Genomic DNA, 21,258 nt, shown 5'->3' on the forward strand with positions numbered 1-21,258 from the left:
AATGGGAAGCCAGTGGAGGGATTGGCAGAGAGAGGTGGAGGACACTGAGTGAGGGCCAGTGGAGGGATTGGCAGAGAGGGGTGGAAGACACTGAATGGAGCCCAGTGGAGGGATTGGCAGAGAGGGGTGGAGGACATTGAATGGAGACCAGTGGAGGGATTGGCAGAGAGGGGTGGAGGACACTGAGTGAGGGCCAGTGGAGGGATTGGCAGAGAGAGGTGGAGGACACTGAGTGAGGGCCAGTGGAGGGATTGGCAGAGAGGGGTGGAAGACACTGAATGGAGCCCAGTGGAGGGATTGGCAGAGAGGGGTGGAGGACATTGAATGGAGACCAGTGGAGGGATTGGCAGAGAGGGGTGGAGGACGCTGAATGGAGGCCAGTGGAGGGATTGGCAGAGAGGGGTGGAGGATGCTGAGTGAGGGCCAGTGGAGGGATTGGCAGAGAGGGTTGGAGGACACTTAGTGGGGGCCACTGGAGGGATTGGCAGAGAGGGGTGGAAGACACTGAATGGAGCCCAGTGGAGGGATTGGCAGAGAGGGGTGGAGGATGCTGAGTGAGGGCCAGTGGAGGGATTGGCAGAGAGGGTTGGAGGACACTTAGCGGGGGCCACTGGAGGGATTGGCAGAGAGGGGTGGAAGACACTGAATGGAGCCCAGTGGAGGGATTGGCAGAGAGGGGTGGAAGACACTGAATGGAGCCCAGTGGAGGGATTGGCAGAGAGGGGTGGCAGACTCTGAACAGTTGGTAAGGTGGATGAGTCTGGCAGCAGCATTCATGATGGACTGGAGGGGGGATAGCCTATGTAAAGGTAAGCCAATGAGGAGGGAGTTGCAGTAATCGAGTCGAGAAATTACCAGGGAGTGAATAAGGAGCTTTGTTGTATCATTGGCTAAGAAAGGGCATATTCTGGAGATGTTGTGGAGGTTGAGGTGGCATGATTGGACAGGGATTAGATGTAGGCCTGAAAGGATAGTTCAAAATCCAGGGTTACCCCTAGCACCTTGGCATGCAAGGATGGGTTGATAGTGGTGCTATTGATCCTGACTGAGAAATCAGGAGAAGAGGCAAGTTGCGGAGGAAATATTATGAGTTCAGTTTTGGATAGATTGAGTTTTAGGAAGTGGAGTGACATCCAGTCTGTGATGTCTGTTAGTAAATTGATGATACGTGAGGAAACTGATGGGGTGAGCTGAGGAGTAGAGAGATAGATTTGTGTGTCATCAGCATAGAAATGGTATTGGAAACCATGGGAAGCTATCAGCTGACCCAAGGAAGAAGTGTAGATTGAGAGTAGGAGAGGTCTAAGGACAGAACCTTGGGGGACCCCGACAGTAAGAGGAGTAGGAGAGGAGGAAGTAGAGTTGTACATGACACTGAAGGTGCTGTGAGATAGGTAAGATTCAAACCAATGGAGAGTATAGTCACGGAGACCAAGTAAATAGAGTTTTTTGAGGAGGAGGGGGTGGTCAACTGCAGCAGAGAGTACAAGTACGGAATAGTGACCATTGGTTTCAGCAGTAAGTCGTTTGTGAGTTTTAGGAGAGCAGTTTCTGTGGTGTTTTGTGGGTAAAATCCAGACTGAAGGGGATCGAGAAGGTTATTTTCAATAAGGTGGCAGCAAAGTCGGTTGTAGATTAGACGTTCAAGGAGTTTGGGGGCAAAAGGGAGTAAGGAGATGAGTCTTAGGTTACCAAGATTGGTGGGGTCCAGTGAGGCTTTTTTAAGTATGGAGGTGACTAGCGCATGTTTTAGAGAGTTTGGGAAGATGCCAGTAGAAAGGGAGAGATTGAAGATATGAGTTAAAGAATGAAGGATAGAGCCAGAGGGTGACCGTAGTATTCACGAGGGTACAGGGTCCAGGGGGCAGGGGGTTAGGTGGGCTTTAGAAAACAGTTTACCAGCCTCCTCTATAGTAGCTGGGTTAAACAAGGGAAGTATAGATTGTGCAGGTGGACAAGGAGTGTAGGGTGAGGGAGATGTCTGATGGACAAGGAGTGTAGGGTGAGGGAGATGTCTGGTGGACAAGGAGTGTAGGGTGAGGGAGATGTCTGATGGACAAGGAGTGTAGGGTAAGGGAGATGTCTGGTGGACAAGGAGTGTAGGGTGAGGGAGATGTCTGGTGGACAAGGAGTGTAGGGTGAGGGAGATGTCTGATGGACAAGGAGTGTAGGGTAAGGGAGATGTCTGGTGGACAAGGAGTGTAGGGTGAGGAAGATGTCTGGTGGACAAGGAGTGTAGGGTGAGGAAGATGTCTGGTGGACAAGGAGTGTAGGGTGAGATATCTGTACAGTGGAGATCTCGTCGTGAATTGTATCAATCTTATTTTTGAAGTGATTAGCGATCTCCTGGGCAGTGAGTGAGTTAGTGGGTGGAGGTAGAGAAGGATGAAGTAGAGAGTTAAAGGTAGAAAGGAGTTGATGGGATTGCATGAGAGGGTGTTAATGAGAGTGATAAACTAGGTCTGTTTGGCAGTGTGGAGACAAAAATTGTATTTTTGAAGGGCAGATTTCTATTGGTCGAAGTCTTGCTGGGTCCTAGTCTTACACCATAAAAGCTCAACAGCACGGCCATGTTTTTTGAGGCATCTGGTATTGTCCGTTTGCCAGGGCTGTAGCAGTCGGGGCCTAATTCTGTGTGTAGTGAGGGGGGCCAATGTGTCCACGGTGGATGACAGTGAACTATTGTATACAGAAGTGGCCAGGTTGGGGAAGGACATGACTGAGATTTTGTCATAGAGACAATCTGTTGCCAAAAAAAGAAGTGAAGGGTTAAGATAACGAAGGTTTCTACGGGTAACTGGTAGTTGGAAGACAAGGAGGAGGAAGCCAAGGAGAGAGTGAAGCTAATAAGGGATCAGAGAGAGGAAGAGGAAAGTTGGTGAGGTTGCAAGGAGTGCATAGGTAGGAGAATACAAGGTGGAGGCAGTTACCATTGGAGTGAGTAGAAGCATGCGTCCATTGTTTTAGGTCAAAAGAAGTGGTTATGCTCAGAAGTTTAGAGGTAGCAGGAGTGTTACGATTAACAGGGATGTTGATGTCACCAAGAATGATAGTGGGAATTTCAGAAGAGAGAAAGTAAGGCAGCCTGGCAGGGAAGTCATCAAGGAAGATGGATATCGGTCCAGGAGGACGAGAGATCACAGCAATTCTTAAAGAAACTGGAGAGAACAGACAAATACAGTCAAATGAGGAGAGGGACAGAGAGGGAGGTGAATGGAGGACCTGAAAAGTGGTTTGAGGTGATAGGAGGATTCCTACTCCACCTCCTTTCCATCCACTAGACCTGGGAGAGCCCAGAGGAGACCACCATGGGAGGGGGAAGCAGGAGAGGGAGAGTCAGATTCATGAAGTCAGGTTTCTGTAACTGCAAGCAAGTTAAAGGAGTTTGTGATAAAAAGGTCATGGACAGAAGTGAGATCATTACAGACAGAGCGGGCATTCCAGAGGACACAGGAAATAATCATCATCATCAGTTCACCTGATCTCCCTTGGAATGACTGGTGAGTGCATTGGTTTGTGGTGTGAATGGATCTGAACCTCCTTTTGTCACCTCTTCCTTTATATCTTGGTTGAATATACAGATGTTGTTGTTACGTTCAGCACTTTGTTGGCTGTCTTGGTTGTACATTACTATAATATGTCTGCTGTCCAAGTAAGATGAGTGCACATTGCAGGCCGGAGTCTTCTCTTCATCATCCTGCTGGTCATTAATGATCAACACAATGGAGGAGTTTATTTTTTTAATTACTTTTATTTTTCCTTCATGTTCTTTTTTTTCAAGTTTACAATTACATTTTGTAAAATGCAATAAAAAAAATAAAAAGAATCACCTTACATTTAGGGGTCCATTCATAAAAGATGTCATAACAATTTATCTGGCAAGAGTGCGTGTCCATTCCTTCTGTGTGACTGGGGGAATGATGGCTGTTATTAGGAGATTTGCTGGTCGAATGATCTCCATTGATTTAAAATGGAAAATGCCACATGTGCCACTAGATGGAGAGTATTGCTAAAAAACGTAGCGCCATCTAAAGGCCAAATGTGGTATTTTCCATATTAAATCAATGACTGGTTGAATATTGTTGGTTTATTGGACTTTTGTCCTTCTATGTCTGATGTACTCATACCTGCAGGAGTATGATCTCAGGGATTAGTATGACACCGTGCCTGAAGAAAGAATCTAACTACCTAAAGAAAATGTGTTGGACAAACGTGATGATCATTCATCCGCCATGACAAATTCTGGCCGTACTTTAACACAGTGATTTCTTATGATCATCAGCTCCATCTAGTGACCAAAATGGGGGATTTTTCCTGAAATTAACTCAGAGTAAAAATAAAATACTACATTCTGGCCACTAGATGGAATAAATCAGAGTATGAAATTATTATTATTATCCAGGATTTATGGCACCAACAGTTTGCTCAGCACTTTACAATATAATGGGAGACAATACAGCAACAATACAGATCAATACAAGAGGGATAGGAGGGCCTGATCCTCAGAGCTTACAATCTAAAAGATAAAATACATCCAATATTCATCACAGCTGGGCGAATGCCGGTCACATCTGTACAATTAAATATTTTTTAAAAATAGAATGCAAAATCTCCCACCACAAAATATACTCAGCCAATGACAGGTCAGGACTCCATTTTTATTCTTCTCCTGCTATCAATGGCCGACCCGGTCCCACACTTCATCCATGTCTTTGGGGGCCTCTGATCTCCTTATGAACTGTTTCTTCCATGATGAAGATCAGCCATGGAGTATATCTGAGGTGTATATCAGAGTGTGCTTCTTCCCCACATGAGAGCTGGGATATCCAGCAACATTCATCTAGAAGACATTTCCCGCACTCAAGGCACTAATACACCTCCAGGGTTGTGTGGGACCACTGATGTACAAGAAGACAGGACTTCAGTGAGGAACATTTCCCTCACTCATGTCCGGAACGCGGCTTCTTCTCCTTGTGAGATCTCTGATGTCCAGAAAGATAGGACTTCTGTGAAAAACATTTCCCGCACTCAGGACAGGAATACGGTTTCTCTCCTGTGTGCAATTTCCGATGTTTGTAAAGATCAGACTTCTGTAAAAAACTTTTCCCACACTCAGGACAGGAATATGGCTTTTCCCCTGTGTGAGACCTCTGATGTCTGTAAAGATTGGACTTGTCTGCAAAACATTTCCCACACTCAGGACAGGAATACGGCTTCTCTCCCGAGTGAGATCTCTGATGTGTGTCAAGATGGGACTTAAATGAAAAACATTTCCCACAGAGAACAGGAAAGTGGCTTCTCCCCTTTGTGAGATCGCTGATGTATGTAAAAATCTGAAGTGTCTAAAAAACATTTCTCGCACTTAGGACAGGAATACGGCTGCTCCCCCGTGTGATATCTCTGATGTCTGTTCAGACTGGACTTCCATGCAAAACATTTCCCACACTCAGGACAGGAATACGGCTTTTCTCCTGTGTGAGATCTCTGATGTTTGTGATAAAAGGACTTGTCTGAAAAACATTTCCCGCACTGAGGACAGGAGTATGGTTTTTCTCCCTTGTGAATCCTTTCATGTGTGACAAGATCTGATTTTACTACAAAACATTTCCCGCACACAGAACAGGAATACGGCTTCTCCCCCTTGTGAAACCTCTGATGTCTGTAAAGTTGGAACTTCCTTAAAAAACATTTCCCACACTCAGGACAGGAGTGCGGTTTTTCCCCCGTGTGACGCCTTTGATGGGTGACAAGATCTGATTTTAGTACAAAACATTTCCCGCACTCAGAACAGGAATATGGCTTCTCACCTGTGTGAAACCTCTGATGTCTGTAAAGTTGGGACTTCCTTAAAAAACATTTCCCGCACTCAGGACAGGAATACGGCTTCTCACCTGTGTGAGATCTTATATGGACATTAAAACCATGTTTAGAACGGAAACCTTTCCCACACTCAGTACAGGAGAAGCTCTTTCCTGTTGGAAGGCCGGCCCGGTCCCGCACAGTCTGAGGTTCCTCAGGATACGAGGAATCCGATGGTCCATCTACACTGGGTGGGGCCAGATGGACATTGGAGGGAGCCGGGTTTTCTCCTAGAATATACTGTATGATGTCCTCATCTTCTACTTTCCATTCTGGAGACAAAGTGAGACAATCCTCTGAGGTTTTCCTCATCTTCCGGCCATGGACTAAAATACAAAGACAAAGAGGATTACTAGACAGAAGCTGATTGGTTTCCCCAAACCAGGACTCCGCCCACATCAGGCAGCTTGGTCTAGATGGGTGACTTCCATCATGACTTTGTACACGACTTTCCAGAAACATGATGCTACTTCAAAGCAAACATCGAAGGGATTATAAAGTCCCGACAACATTCCAATCACACCTGAGCATAGCCGAAATGTAAGTTCCCACTGTGACAGACCCAACCGGTAGAGGGGTTTTGGAGGGGACTGCAGGCTAGCCTCTTGCCTACTGACCATGGCCCTGGTGTCTGAGGGGGCTTTATTCTTTGGTGTGTGCCTGGGGGGACCTTTGGAGTAGCTTACTTGGGACTCAAGTCCATATCTCCCCAAAACACACAGACTCTGAGAACTGGAGGACCAAGATACAGATTTGGGGTCCCTGTCCCCAAACTAGAATTGACTGTTTTCAATCCCCCTCCTTCCTGGACTCAGAGACTCTAAGAAGATGTTGATATAATCAGTAAAACAACCTGATGCTGAGGACTCTTGTTGGAATCTGTTTATTAAGGTGTGATGTGTCTTTCTCCCATTGTGTGCCTCCTAGGTGTGCATTGTTAATGGAGTCACCTATTGTTTGTCTGTTGGGAAGTCCTTCTGGAGGTGCCTACATGATAGGATTAGACCTATGTCAGCTTCACCTCGTTATCTAACCAGTGTGGGATGTTTATCCTGATGGAGGTCCTTCTGGAGGTGCCCACGTGATAGGATTAGACCGATGTCAGCTTCACCTCGTTATCTAACCAGTGTGGGATGTTTATCCTGATGGAGGTCCTTCTGGAGGTGCCTACGTGATAGGATTAGACCGATGTCAGCTTCACCTCGTTATCTAACCAGTGTGGGATGTTTATCCTGATGGAGGTCCTTCTGGAGGTGCCTACGTGATAGGATTAGACCGATGTCAGCTCCACCTCGTTATCTAACCAGTGTGGGATGTTTATCCTGATGGAGGTCCTTCTGGAGGTGCCTACGTGATAGGATTAGACCGATGTCAGCTCCACCTCGTTATCTAACCAGTGTGGAATGTTTATCCTGATGGAGGTCCTTCTGGAGGTGTCTACGTGATAAGATTAGACCGATGTCAGCTTCACCTAGTTATCTAACCAGTGTGGGGTGTTTATCCTGATGGAGGTCCTTCTGGAGGTGCCTACATGATAGGATTAGACCGATGTCAGCTTCACCTCGTTATCTAACCAGTGTGGGATGTTTATCCTGATGGAGGTCCTTCTGGAGGTGCCTACATGATAGGATTAGACCGATGTCAGCTTCACCTGGTTATCTAACCAGTGTGGGATGTTTATCCTGATGGAGGTCCTTCTGGAGGTGCCTACATGATAGGATTAGACCGATGTCAGCTTCACCTCATTATCTAACCAGTGTGGGATGTTTATCCTGATGGAGGTCCTTCTGCAGGTGCCTACATGATAGGATTAGACCGATGTCAGCTTCATCTCATTATCTTATCTAACCAGTGTGGGGTGTTTATCCTGATGGAGGTCCTTCTGGAGGTGCCTACATGATAGGATTAGACCGATGTCAGCTTCACCTCGTTATCTAACCAGTGTGGGATGTTTATCCTGATGGAGGTCCTTCTGGAGGTGCCTACGTGATAGGATTAGACCGATGTCAGCTTCACCTCGTTATCTAACCAGTGTGGGATGTTTATCCTGATGGAGGTCCTTCTGGAGGTGCCTACGTGATAGGATTAGACCGATGTCAGCTTCACCTCGTTATCTAACCAGTGTGGGATGTTTATCCTGATGGAGGTCCTTCTGGAGGTGCCTACGTGATAGGATTAGACCGATGTCAGCTTCACCTGGTTATCTAACCAGTGTGGGATGTTTATCCTGATGGAGGTCCTTCTGGAGGTGCCTACGTGATAGGATTAGACCGATGTCAGCTTCACCTGGTTATCTAACCAGTGTGGGATGTTTATCCTGATGGAGGTCCTTCTGGAGGTGCCTACATGATAGGATTAGACCGATGTCAGCTTCACCTGGTTATCTAACCAGTGTGGGATGTTTATCCTGATGGAGGTCCTTCTGGAGGTGCCTACGTGATAGGATTAGACCGATGTCAGCTTCACCTCGTTATCTAACCAGTGTGGGATGTTTATCCTGATGGAGGCCCTTCTGGAGGTGCCTACATGATAGGATTAGACCGATGTCAGCTTCACCTCGTTATCTAACCAGTGTGGGATGTTTATCCTGATGGAGGCCCTTCTGGAGGTGCCTACATGATAGGATTAGATTGATGTCAGCTTCACCTCGTTATCTAACCAGTGTGGGATGTTTATCCTGATGGAGGTCCTTCTGGAGGTGCCTACATGATAGGATTAGACCGATGTCAGCTTCACCTCGTTATCTAACCAGTGTGGGATGTTTATCCTGATGGAGGTCCTTCTGGAGGTGCCTACATGATAGGATTAGACCGATGTCAGCTTCACCTCGTTATCTAACCAGTGTGGGATGTTTATCCTGATGGAGGTCCTTCTGGAGGTGCCTACATGATAAGATTAGACCGATGTCAGCTTCACCTTGTTATCTAACCAGTGTGGGATGTTTATCCTGATGGAGGTCCTTCTAGAGGTGCCTACATGATAGGATTAGACCGATGTCAGCTTCACCTCGTTATCTAACCAGTGTGGGATGTTTATCCTGATGGAGGTCCTTCTGGAGGTGCCTACATGATAGGATTAGACCGATGTCAGCTTCACCTCGTTATCTAACCAGTGTGGGATGTTTATCCTGATGGGTAATATTTGTTGGCACTGCCCCTATTTCTGGAGTGTATAAAAACTGTATTTCTGTTCAGTAAAGTCGTTCTTGTTTGACATCTAAGCTAGTCTCGTCTAGTCTTGGGTGCAATGCCCGGCTACAATACCTTGGGCCTGTGTCCTGGAGGTGAGGAAGCGGTTCTATGATGGAATCACCCATTCGGGGTGATAGGCATTCCGTCACATTTAGTGACAAGCAGTGGGATGTTTCCTGCAGTCTGGGACATCCAAACCACCACTGGGATCTGAGGTCCGGTTAGCAGAAGAGGAGAGGTATGGACACCAGCCGCCATGGAAGAGGAATACATAAGGAGGGTGCAAGAGATGCGGATGCAGCACAGAGGACCAGTGCCAGTGCAGGTCCTGCAGGGATGGGATGACTCTGTCCGCTGGCATCTGTGGAAGGAAGAGCTAGACTGAGAGCAGCGCAGCCAAGGAAAGTCTCCTCTCCATCCAGGACAGGTACTGGTCGCAGTATGAAGTGCGGGTGCTGTTATTGGGTGAACAGCTGCACAAGGAGTGGACAGTTGGGTTAAGAAGGCTGGTCCAAGCAGAAATGCTGCTGATTGAGAGCTTCAGAGCCTTCCGCTGGCATGTAGCCCAGGGGTGCCCTCGGACAGAAGACAACAGCCTGATGGAAGGCTTTGGCTATGATGGCTGGGGGCTGTTGTACTGGAGGCTGTCACAGGATCCTGACTTCAGGAATGATCTGGAATAGCATTTGGAGGAAATCATGGATTACAGGGACTAGATGCTGAACATCTCAGAAGTGCGCTGGGCACAGGAAGATATGGAGTTTCTAGGCCTTCAGGAATGGGAGCTGGAACAAGCATATAAAAGACTACTCATCAGTATGGCCAACACCCATGGATGGGATGGATTATGAGTTGCCCACCGAAGTGCTGCAAGCCTGTGCCCTGGATTTTCAGCAATTCCAGAGACTGAGGATTTATTAGACTTTTCTGCTCAGGAGGAACAGCCCAGTTTACACATGAAAAACACACACAAAAATAAGTGGGAATATGTGTTTATGCTGCATTCAGGTGAGAATGGGATATACTAGGGAGAAAGTTTTTATAAAACAAGGATGACCAGGGAGAAGAGGTCAGGGTTAAAAAAAAAACAAAACACATCATGCTTCAGAAGTAGCAGAAAATGTGCTGCAATTAAGAAAAACCCAACGTACTGGTGACTTTACATTGAAGTCTATGGAAGTTGTGCTGCATAAGAATTAGGGCAGCACAGTGGCTCAGTGGTTAGCACTTCTGACTGGCAGTACTAGGGTCGCCGGTTCAAATCCCAACCATGGGACCACCTGCCTGGAGTTTACATGTTCTCCCTGTGCCTGCGTGGGTTTCCTTCCACACTCCAAAGACATGCTGGTAGGTTAATTGGCTCCTGTCTAAATTGTTCCTTAGTATGTTTGTGTATGAATGTAAGTTAGGGACCTTAGATTGTACACCCCTTGAGGGTTTTGGACCGATGTGAATGTAAAGCGCTGCGTAAATTGATTGCGCTATATATAGTACCTGAAATAAATAAAATAATATAAAATTGCAGTGACTCATGGCACAACCAAGGGAACTAGGAAATGGCTCCTCTGACCTCCTACCAGGTCATTTCTTTATTCATGGACCTTAGTCAGAGAGTGAGGAAACAACCAGAACTGTCTTTTATAGGAGGGACAGTGATGAGGGGATTATAGGACGAGGGTCCCCACCCCCTCTATCACTCATCGCCATCTTCCCAACACAAGAAGTACTGCACTTCCTTATTTAGTCCATGATTTAGTCATGAAGAACAGCGGGGCTGAGCCCCACCAGAGGTCAGAGAGTGAGGATGGGGGGAGAACAACCAAGATGAAGACTGGACTGATCCTGAAGACCACCATCATTGGGGTATTGACTCCTCCCTCATTATCACTTTATGTTTAGGGGCCAAAGTTGGAGGATGTTATCACATTATTATCACCATGTAAAAGTCTGTGCTCCAATCACATCATCCGATATAAAATGTCCAGCTGGGAGGAAATGGGTGTAAAATAATGTATTGTACAGCTTTTTATATAGGATACAAATATTAGGGTAGTAGAGTATATAGTGCAGGGGTCAGGAGGATGTAATGTACAACATAGAGTATATAGTGCAGGGGTCAGGAGTATGGAATGTGCAATATAAATTATACAGTGTAAGGGTCAGACTGCACTCTGGGGTCTTGACTTGGGTCTGAGACTATACAGTCATATCCCTCCACCCAGAACAGCCAGCAGACCACAGAGCAAGGAACCCTGGGACATTGCTCTCTCAGTAAACTTGCTAGACCCACTAATGGGGAAGCAGATACAAGACTCACACCCCAGGTGCCTAGGTCTAGGAACATCTATGGTGAAAATCCACATTTTGCTGCCAGCTGAACCCCAGAACCTCCATAAATCCAGTCTAGATACATAAATTGTGTCTGCAGCACAGAGAAGGAAGATTATCCGAGAGAAATCCAGGAATACAGGACGGGGAACACAGCTCAGGAAAGTGACCAGGGGATTACAGGCTGATATCACCCAGTCCCCGCCCTACTCTGGACCAATCAGTGAGCAGTATGGGTGGAGGAATGGATTTAGTGTTCATGACCCACCTGTGCTGATCTCTGTAGGAGTGTCCTCCTCTATAAATGTCCCCGTTATTCCATCCTCCTCCATAGACTGCTGATCATCCCTCACATACGCCTCTTCTTCTTCTGCTTTCACCTCAAATTCTATATCGATTGGATCTCCACTCTAAATCAAGGAAATGAGAGAAAATATCATCTGTAAAATATAAGCTTTAATATTGTGACATCACTTAAAACTTTCATATCATCTATAAAATATATTAATTCACAGAAAATATCAACACATCACCTTTACAAGTCCATGTTCTAGATTCTCCATCCCACCTACCTTGTAATGGTGAGGGATGGTGTGACCTTCCTGTGTGGAATCCCGGGAATACAGAGGACGGGGACATCTCTCTGGGGGGTTCCTGGTATTAGGTGGCTCCATCATATCCTTGTGTCCTTCTGAAAACTCCTCCATCACTCCATACTCCTCATCCTCCTCTTTATACTCTTCTTTAACAACAATAATATAATCATCGAGGATTCCACTCTGAAAGATATAATAAAACATTCATTGTAACAAACATGCTGTGTATAAATCACAACTACCAATAATTGTCATCATCTACCTGATGATGGTGAGGGATGGTGTGACCTTCCTGTGTGGAATCCCGGGAATACAGAGGACGGGGACATCTCTCTGGTGGGTTCCCATGACTGGATCCATCTGTAGGAAACACACACACTGACTGAATCCATTGTTTCTATGTGTTTATCAGATGATGGGGGATCTAGGTGGATCCTCCGTACTGCTCTCTCCTTTACAATAAAGTCTCCTCTTACCCGGTGATGTGAGGGGCGGCTGATTGTCCATCATGACGTCCTTGTAGAGATCCTTGTGTCCTTCTAAATACTCCCACTCCTCCATGGAGAAATAGACAGTGACACCCTGACACCTTATAGGAACCTGACACACACAATGATACAGTCACCATCCAGACACATCCCTTGTCTGTTACTGGAGAATGTCCCAGAATTCCCGGCACCGCTCACCTCTCCTGTCAGCAGCTCAGTGATCTCTCTGGTGACTTCTAGAATCTTCTTCTTCTTTCTCTCTTCTATCAGGGAGGGAGGTGGAGGCAATGTGATGTCATATGATCTCCAGACTTCACAGGAGGAAAACTCTACATCTGAACACAAAGAGTCACATCAAATGATATTCCCAGAATCCTCCTCACCTCTCCATTCAGGTCCCCATTTTATTAAAGCCCCACTTCAGGCTGAGGTATAATTCCCCCCCACAGGACCCCCACACTACGCAGGGTATAGGCTTGTTGCAGCATTCTGATGTCATTACATACAACGCAGGACCAACAGTTCTGTTTTGCTTATGAGGATGCCAAGGGTCCCCACATCCTAAGACCATAGAATAAAAAGAAAGGAGCCAAATGGAGGGACATTGGGAGGAGGGGCTGTGAGGTCAGTGTGATGTCATAGGATTCTCTGACTCCGGATGGAGGGACATTGGGAGGAGGAGCTGTGAGGTCAGTGTGATGTCATAGGATTCTCTGACTCCGGATGGAGGGACATTGGGAGGAGGAGCTGTGAGGTCAGTGTGATGTCATAGGATTCTCTGACTCCGGATGGAGGGACATTGGGAGGAGGGGCTGTGAGGTCAGTGTGATGTCATAGGATTCTCTGACTCCGGATGGAGGGACATTGGGGGGAGGGGCTGTGAGGTCAGTGTGATGTCATAGGATTATCTGACTCCGGATGGAGGGACATTGGGGGGAGGAGCTGTGAGGTCAGTGTGATGTCATAGGATTCTCTGACTCCGGATGGAGGGACATTTGACTCTGGATGGAGGGACATTGGGAGGAGGAGCTGTGAGGTCAGTGTGATGTCATAGGATTTTCTGACTCTGGGTGGAGGGACATTGGGGGAGGAGCTGTGAGGTCAGTGTGATGTCATAGGATTCTCCATCCCTCGCCATTTATAAAAGTGGTATAATCCTTTGATATAGACTGATGAGGTGAGAAAGTGATTGGTGGGAAAGGTGACACCTCTCCACAATGAGGAGAATGTTCCGGCCCCGGAAGTGGGGGAATGTTCTGCCCCTGAAGGGGTTAATCTGGGTTCCCACACTATATATGTGTGTATCATCATCTGCTGGAGATAAAAGACATCACAGTGACTATGGGGGAAGAGGATGGACATGACTATGGAGGAAGAGGACGGACGTGACTATGGAGGAAGAGGACGGACATGACTATGGAGGAAGAGGACGGACATGACTATGAGGAAGAGAATGGACGTGACTATGGAGGAAGAGGATGGACATGAAGGAAGGGTTACTTGGTGTAAATAGGAAATAACATCTTATTACCTCCTCTGCTGCCACTTCCACCAACGTCTCCTCTCTGCTTCCTCCCAACTCACCTCTCACCCAGAACTTCCTGTTTGTATCTGACATCACTTCCTGTCTGTAACTGACACCACTTCCTGTCTTCCATAGAGACTTCCTGTCTGGGTAGAAGTGAGATCACCACCTTGTGGAGCTCAGAGGAACTGCAGCCCCGAGAAGCGTCTGGTAGCGTGACCCCGGCCTTGTGCTGGGTGTGTATGGACTGTAGATCCTTGTGTAGGGGAGGAAATGACTCCTATCTGTGACTGCTGTAACCTGCTGACTGGCATCTCCTGTGAAATCTGACACTGGCACTGGATACACACAAGGCAGTCAGGGATTTCAGCCCCTCCCTTCTCCTCTCAGACTGTAATACAGAGAGAGCCAATCAGAAGAGGTATTAAAGGAGCCAATGACAGGGACTTTCTCAAGCAGGAGGTGCAGCTGCAAAGCATTGTGGGATATGCAGTCCTGAACAGAAATGGCCTGATAGGCTGATATGAGGGATGGAACTACAGAGACCAGCATGCTTAGTGAGAGCAGAGTGAAGGACTCCATCTTGTTTTTCCTGAGGGGAGGCAGTCTGCATGTGGCAGGAGACAGTCTGGACCTGGCAGAGAAGTGCTCAGGGTCAGTTCACTCCATGTTTAGGTATCTGCATCAGTCAGGGAACATCCAACCTGAGAGATGTGGCCTACAGTACAGTGCCTACACCGACAGTGTGAAGGGCTCATCGTGAGGTGACCACAGGAGCCGCTCATTTCCAGGACCATGGTTTGGGCCTTAGTCCCAGGATCTGGTGAGAGGGATTTTGCCCCCTGGCAGATGACAGGAACACGGCACACAGAGACATGACACTTCTCCCATACTCACCAGGCACTGGGTTGTGTAGATGGCTCTGCTATACAGACACAGTGTTTGCTTTGCTATACAAATCCTGCCACGGGATTACAATGATACTTTACCATAGGAGTGTAAGTGCACCAATGAAAGTGTCTCGCTGAAGACCCCAACATTCATCCTGTTACCAAGAGACTGAAGTTACTGGTGCCATACGGGCACGCGCATGCGTATTCAGGCCTCTATATTGCATGGTGTGGGAGGGAATAGCTCTACCTTGGAAAGTAGCTATGAAGCATCAGTTGGGCGCAGTGTTTGCCTATTGGGCTTGTGGTGTCGGGGGTTAGAAGGGAGAAGTCTGACACCACAGAGAGTCATCCTTCTGCTCTCCTCCTGCTTGGACATCATAGAGCTGAGTTTATGTAAAGGGGTTTAGACCCACTTTGAGGGCGCCATGTAAGTGTTTCCTCTGTGCTCTTGGGGTTATTCACGGTTGGAATCCCCTGAAAGCAGCCTGAGTGTAAAAGTGAGTTATATTGCTTCCGGTCTCAGGATTTGCTGTTCTCTTGATTCACCGAACGTATACCTGTTGTTCATGTTTATTACTTCCCATAGAGGTCTACAGTAAAGCTGATCTCTGTGTTTATTATACCGTGTGTGCTTTTCATTGGTCCTTGTACTTCACTATTGTCAGGGGTGTCAGTTGGGGCTGAGACAGTTCTTGGGGTTGGGAGGCAGAGTGCTGGAGTGAACAAACTTACCCCCTTTGGGGGGATCGCTACACTTATAGAGGGGTCACCTCCACTCCCACCAAGGGGGACAGAAATATATGACTGCCTAGTCCAGCCTTCCTCAGACAGGGGTCCTCCAAAGGTTTCTCGGGGCTCCTTCAGCAATGAACAATTCCTGTTTGAATCTGTCAGATTACAAGTCCCCATTATCTGGGTAAGGGGGTGTCAATCATCGCACGTCGCTGACATTTACAGATCTAGAGAAGAGTTTTAAATTGCCAACAAATTACATTTCCCTCCCAGATTCACACTCAGCCGATGCGGGGCCGCTGCATTTTTCGAAGTCCTGCTTGTCACATTTTTAGTGCAGGTTTGGTGTGGTAAAAAAAAAGCCACACAAAAAATGCACCTCCCCATTGAAATCAATGGAAAACATGGCAAACCACATCAAAAATGCACCTTCCCATTGAAATCAATGGAAAACATGGCAAACCACATCAAAAATGCACTTGCCTTGTGTTTTTGGTGCAGTTTGTGAGTCACATGCATTGCCTGCACTTGTTGGGGTCAAAGAACAGCCTCATTCACTTCAATGGGTCACATTCAGCAGGAGCTACACCCATCAAAAGTGACATCTTGGGGATAATTCCTGCTGTGACTGCGAAGACAACCATCACTACTGGGATATGTGTAGACACTGCCCACTGCCTCTGCAGATATAGGGGGCAGTAAAAGTTCAGCTCAACTGTGAGGTCTAACAATATAAAGGAAAACTCTGCTTCAAAACTAAATAGGTGTGGGGTTCCCCTTTAATATCCATACCAGACCCTCATCCAGCATTAGGAGAAGTATGAAGATGAAGGGGAACTCCACTTCAAAATGAACTAATGATAACATGGTGTTATCTTATTAACAAATGGTGGGTCCCCATATACCCCAGTAATGGTTGGCTCCCCCGAACTCCATTGTAATGGTGGGTTCCCCCACACACCTCAGCAATGGTGCCCCCCCGTGCACACACCCTGGTAATGGTGAGCCCTCTCGCACACACCCAGGTTATGATGGATTCCTCCATACACATAAGTAATGGTAGGTCCCCCTGCATAGCCCAGCAATGGGGGTTTTCCCCACGCACCCTGGTAAAGGTAGGTCCCCCCACACACCTATGCCATGGGCCCATTAGCACACCTAGGATTGACACAGGGGGTGATGCCAGTTAGAGGGGTGGGAGATTAGTGAACATTCTCTCCTGGAATCCCCCTTCCTTCATTGAACATTTACTCCTGGATTTCCACTTCCCATGGTGAACATTAACTCCTGGATTTCTCCCTCCTGGAGTGAGCATTCGCTCCTGGATCTCCCCTTCTTTCAGTGAATGTTCGCTCCTGGATCCCCCTTCCTTCAGTGAACATTGACTGGTGGATATCAGAGGATGGGGAGACATCAGAGGTCCATCATATGACAGGAGAGACATCAGAGGTCCATCAGCTTCATCTGAGAATGGGGAGACATCAAAATGTCCATCAGTTTCATTGTAGAACAAGGGAGTCATCAGAGGTCCATCAGCTTCATCAGAGGATAGGCATACATCAGAGGTCCATTAGCCTCATTGGAGATGGGAGACATCAGAGGTCCATTAGCTTCATCAGAGGACAGAGGAGACATCAGAGGTCCATCAGCTTCATTAGAGACAGGGGAGACATCAGAGTTCCATTAGCTTTATCAGAGGACAGAGGAGAAATCAGAGGTCCATCAGCTTCATCGTAGGACTAGGGAGACATCAGAGTTCCATCAGCTTCATCAGAGGATAGGCAGACATCAGAGGTCCATCAGCTTCATTAGAGACAGGGGAGACATCAGAGTTCCATTAGCTTTATCAGAGGACAGAGGAGAAATCAGAGGTCTATCAGCTTCATCAGAGGACAGGGGAGACATCAGAGGTCCATCAGCTTCATCGTAGGACTAGGGAGACATCAGAGTTCCATCAGCTTTATTGGAGGACAGGGGAGTCATCAGAGGTCCATCAACTTCATCAGAGGATAGGCAGACATCAGAGGTCCATCAGCTTCATTGTAGGACAAGGAAGACATCAGAGTTCCATCAGCTTTATTGGATGACAGAGGAGTCATCAGAGGTTGTCACAGATCCCACCCACATGCACACGCCCACAGCGACTTGCTAACCGAGGTGTGCATGTCTGGCCATGACTTGGTGTAAAGAGGGAATGAGGGGGACTTATTTTGTCACAGTCCACACTACCTCTCCTCTCATATTAGGACCCATGCAGTTTACGTTGTCTATATGGAGGAGGTGTAGGGTTAGATTCATCCTAGGCTCTAAGTGTTCCCCCTTGACAAACATCATTTTTAATCCAAGTCTCCCAGATGGTCTGGCCATTGGTCGAGTCCATCCTTGGGCTGAGGCTTATCTATTCCAATTGTGACATTTGGTCAATCCCGTAATTCACAACCTTAAATCCTTCCCTGACATTCAAAAAGCTGCTCGCATTCCACCCCATCAGTATTTTGTTTATCTACAGATACAACACATTTTTGCCTCCAAAGCCTCTTCTCTGACTCTTGAACAACCTACCCCTTTAGATCATATCTGCATCCAAGGCCCACACCACCGGGACATCATTTCCGCTACGTATACATTGCTTGTAGATGTCGCCCTTTTTCTATTGGTTCTCCCCTTTATATGTGTAAATGGTCCCGTTTCCTTCAATGTGATATTGGGTTGGATCAATGGAGTAGGATTTGGGAGGCCTCTTCTAAATCTTCTGTGTGTGTAATGTATACAGAAAATCCTTCTAAGACCCCGATGTTTTGGTATCGGACCCCTGAGGTTCTCCATGATCGTAACCCGAATGTTTCTTCTGTTTGCTGGTGTTGTGGGATGGAAACTGACACTCTTTTCTACATTTTTTGGGATTGCCGGTCCATTGCACCCTTTTGGAGGAGGTCCTTACCCCATTGTGGTTACTTTTCCTGGCTCCTGTCCCTTTTGAGCCCATTTACTTTCTGTTGGGTCTACCTTTTCGGGTCTCTCTAAATGTGCGAGGAAACTTTCCACCTACATGAGGGCAGCCAGGAGAACCATTCCCATGCATTGGCTGTCTTCTATGTCCCCCATGTTACCGGCACTGATGAAGGTCAGAGCAGAAATGAGAAAGTTGGAGTACCTACCTGCTTTACACCCTGCTACTGTCCCTGTGCTGGAGGCAGTTCAGGACCCACGGGACACCTATGACACCGATCTGTCTGCTCCGATCGTTTGTGATTGATGGCCATGTCACTGTTTTGTATTGACATTGTATGTTCTTATGTACCTCTCATCGATGAGCTGCTTTATCAGCCTTCTCTCCCTCTCTGCTTTTATTTTACATTTACCTTTGTGGCTGCTTGTTGTAATGTGTCACATAGAGATGGGTGCTAATAGGCTGCAGGAGATCCGCTGAGACATAGAGAGGGAAATGGGAGCTAATAGGCTGCAGGAGATCCGCTGAGACATAGAAAGGGAAATGGGTGCTAATAGGCTGCAGGAGATCTGCTGAGATATAGAGAGGGAAATGGGTGCTAATAGGCTGCAAGAGATCTGCTGAGATATGGAGAGGGAAATGGGTGCTAATAGGCTGCAGGAGATCCGCTGAGACATAGAGAGGGAAATGGGTGCTAATAGGCTGCAGGAGATCCGCTGAGACATAGAAAGGGAAATGGGTGATAATAGGCTGCAGGAGATCTGCTGAGACATAGACAGGAAATGGGAGCTAATAGGCTGCAGGAGATCTGCTGAGACATAGAAAGGGAAATGGGTGCTAATAGGCTGCAGGAGATCTGCTGAGATATAGAGAGGGAAATGGGTGCTAATAGGCTGCAAGAGATCTGCTGAGATATGGAGAGGGAAATGGGTGCTAATAGGCTGCAGGAGATCCGCTGAGACATAGAGAGGGAAATGGGTGCTAATAGGCTGCAGGAGATCCGCTGAGACATAGAAAGGGAAATGGGTGATAATAGGCTGCAGGAGATCTGCTGAGACATAGACAGGAAATGGGAGCTAATAGGCTGCAGGAGATCCGCTGAGACATAGAAAGGGAAATGGGTGATAATAGGCTGCAGGAGATCTGCTGAGACATAGACAGGAAATGGGAGCTAATAGGCTGCAGGAGATCTGCTGAGACATAGAAAGGGAAATGGGAGCTAATAGGCTGCAGGAGATCCGCTGAGACAATGAAATGTGTATGAAATGGATGGATGTGCAGACACTCCCAGAAGATGATGTCATTATGAGTGGATTGATATATATTTTGCATTGTCCCCCCCAGAAGGATCAGGTTTGGCGGGATCGCTCTCATTAGCTATACATTTGTATTTTGTGTTCTGTGTTTGTAAGACTTTTCTATATGTAATAAGAGATGTTTGTTGAACAGTTGGTTACATAAGAGTTACATTTATTTCTTCTTCCTTTATTCAGTAATGTTTCATCTCCCGTAGTATCCCTGTAAGGTACATATTATACAGGAAGGGGGATTATGGGATAGATCTCGGGGCTGCAGTTCCTTTGAACTCCACAAGGTGGGGATCTCACCTATACTCACACAGGAAGTCTCTATGGAATGCAGACAGGAAGTGATGTCAGGCACAGACAGGAAGTGATGTCAGGTACAGACAGGAAGTTCCAGAAGAGAGGTGAGGCGGGAAGAAGTAAAGAGGAGACGTTGGTGGAAGTGGCAGCAGAGGAGGTAATAAGATGTTATTTCCTATTTACAACAAATGTATATAAATCTGAGGCTCTTTTAGGAATGTTGGGGGGTTTAAGCAATGAAAGGGGCTTTATAGCAACTTAAATGTGTAATATGTGTAACATTGCGCTGTTTATCTCCTCCTCCCCTCCCCCGCCTGTCTCCAGCACCGCACCCGGGGACTAGCAGGGAGGGGAGACTCCTTGCAGTGTAATGAGAACCGATTGGTTACTCCTCAGGAAAGGGGAGTGTCCGGCTTATCCTTTCTCCCTTTCACTCCCAGAGCCTGTTTTGCACATTTAAAAAATCACTTTATCCTGAAGATGACACAAAACCCCCAAAATATCGATTTTCTGAAAGTAGAGACTTTAGAGAATAAAATAGTGTCAGTTCTAATTTTTATGTCACAAAATATTATTACAAAGTCTAGGAAATGCCAAATTTCAGTAATAAATTATTATTATTATTATATGGAGTTTATATAGCGCCAAAGGGTTTGCTCAGCGCTGTACAATAGAGGGGGGACAATACATGAAACATTACAGTAACAACAAACAGCACACGAGGGGTTAGAGGGCCCTACTCTTAGGAGCTTACAATCTAGGAGGGAGGGGGTAGTGGTACAGGAGGAAGTGGCTGTGGGGGATGGAGTGGTAGGAGGAATGAAGAACGGCTGTTAGGTGAGGGTGGGGTAGGCTTCCCTGAAGAGGTGGGTTTTCAGAGAGCGCCTGAAGGTGAAGAGGGAAGGTGACAGTCTGATGGATTGGGGTAGTGAGTTCCAGAGGATGGGGGAGGACCTGGAGAAGTCTTGCAGTCGTGTGTGGGAGGAATTCTGAAGGACCCTCTGCACACTGGTATATATTTCAGAATTTCTAGAGTTAATGTGGTTACACCCCTTTAGCACCTGATGGATAAATGCATGCACTAGCTGTATG

The 21,258-nt window shown here is 46.9% G+C and overlaps 1 protein-coding gene across 1 annotated transcript in view; it reads right to left on the bottom strand.

Moving 5' to 3' along the window:
• Positions 1–3,741: 3,741 nt before the first annotated feature.
• The window catches only part of LOC149469337 (uncharacterized), a 48,273-nt gene continuing 30,756 nt past the window's right edge, over positions 3,742–21,258 (bottom strand). Inside the window, exons 2-4 of the mRNA XM_089669369.1 lie at positions 12,661–12,797; positions 12,451–12,574; positions 3,742–6,185 (exon numbers count right to left, since the gene is read on the bottom strand). Coding sequence (XP_089525495.1) covers positions 5,257–6,185; positions 12,451–12,574; positions 12,661–12,797 — 1,190 coding nt within the window. The 3' untranslated portion in view covers positions 3,742–5,256. The remainder of the gene's footprint in view (positions 6,186–12,450; positions 12,575–12,660; positions 12,798–21,258) is intronic.

The sequence above is a fragment of the Staurois parvus genome, unplaced genomic scaffold (genome assembly GCF_062004578.1).
Source record: "Staurois parvus isolate SC_StPar_1 unplaced genomic scaffold, SC_StPar_1.0 ptg000073l, whole genome shotgun sequence".
NCBI lineage: Eukaryota > Metazoa > Chordata > Amphibia > Anura > Ranidae > Staurois > Staurois parvus.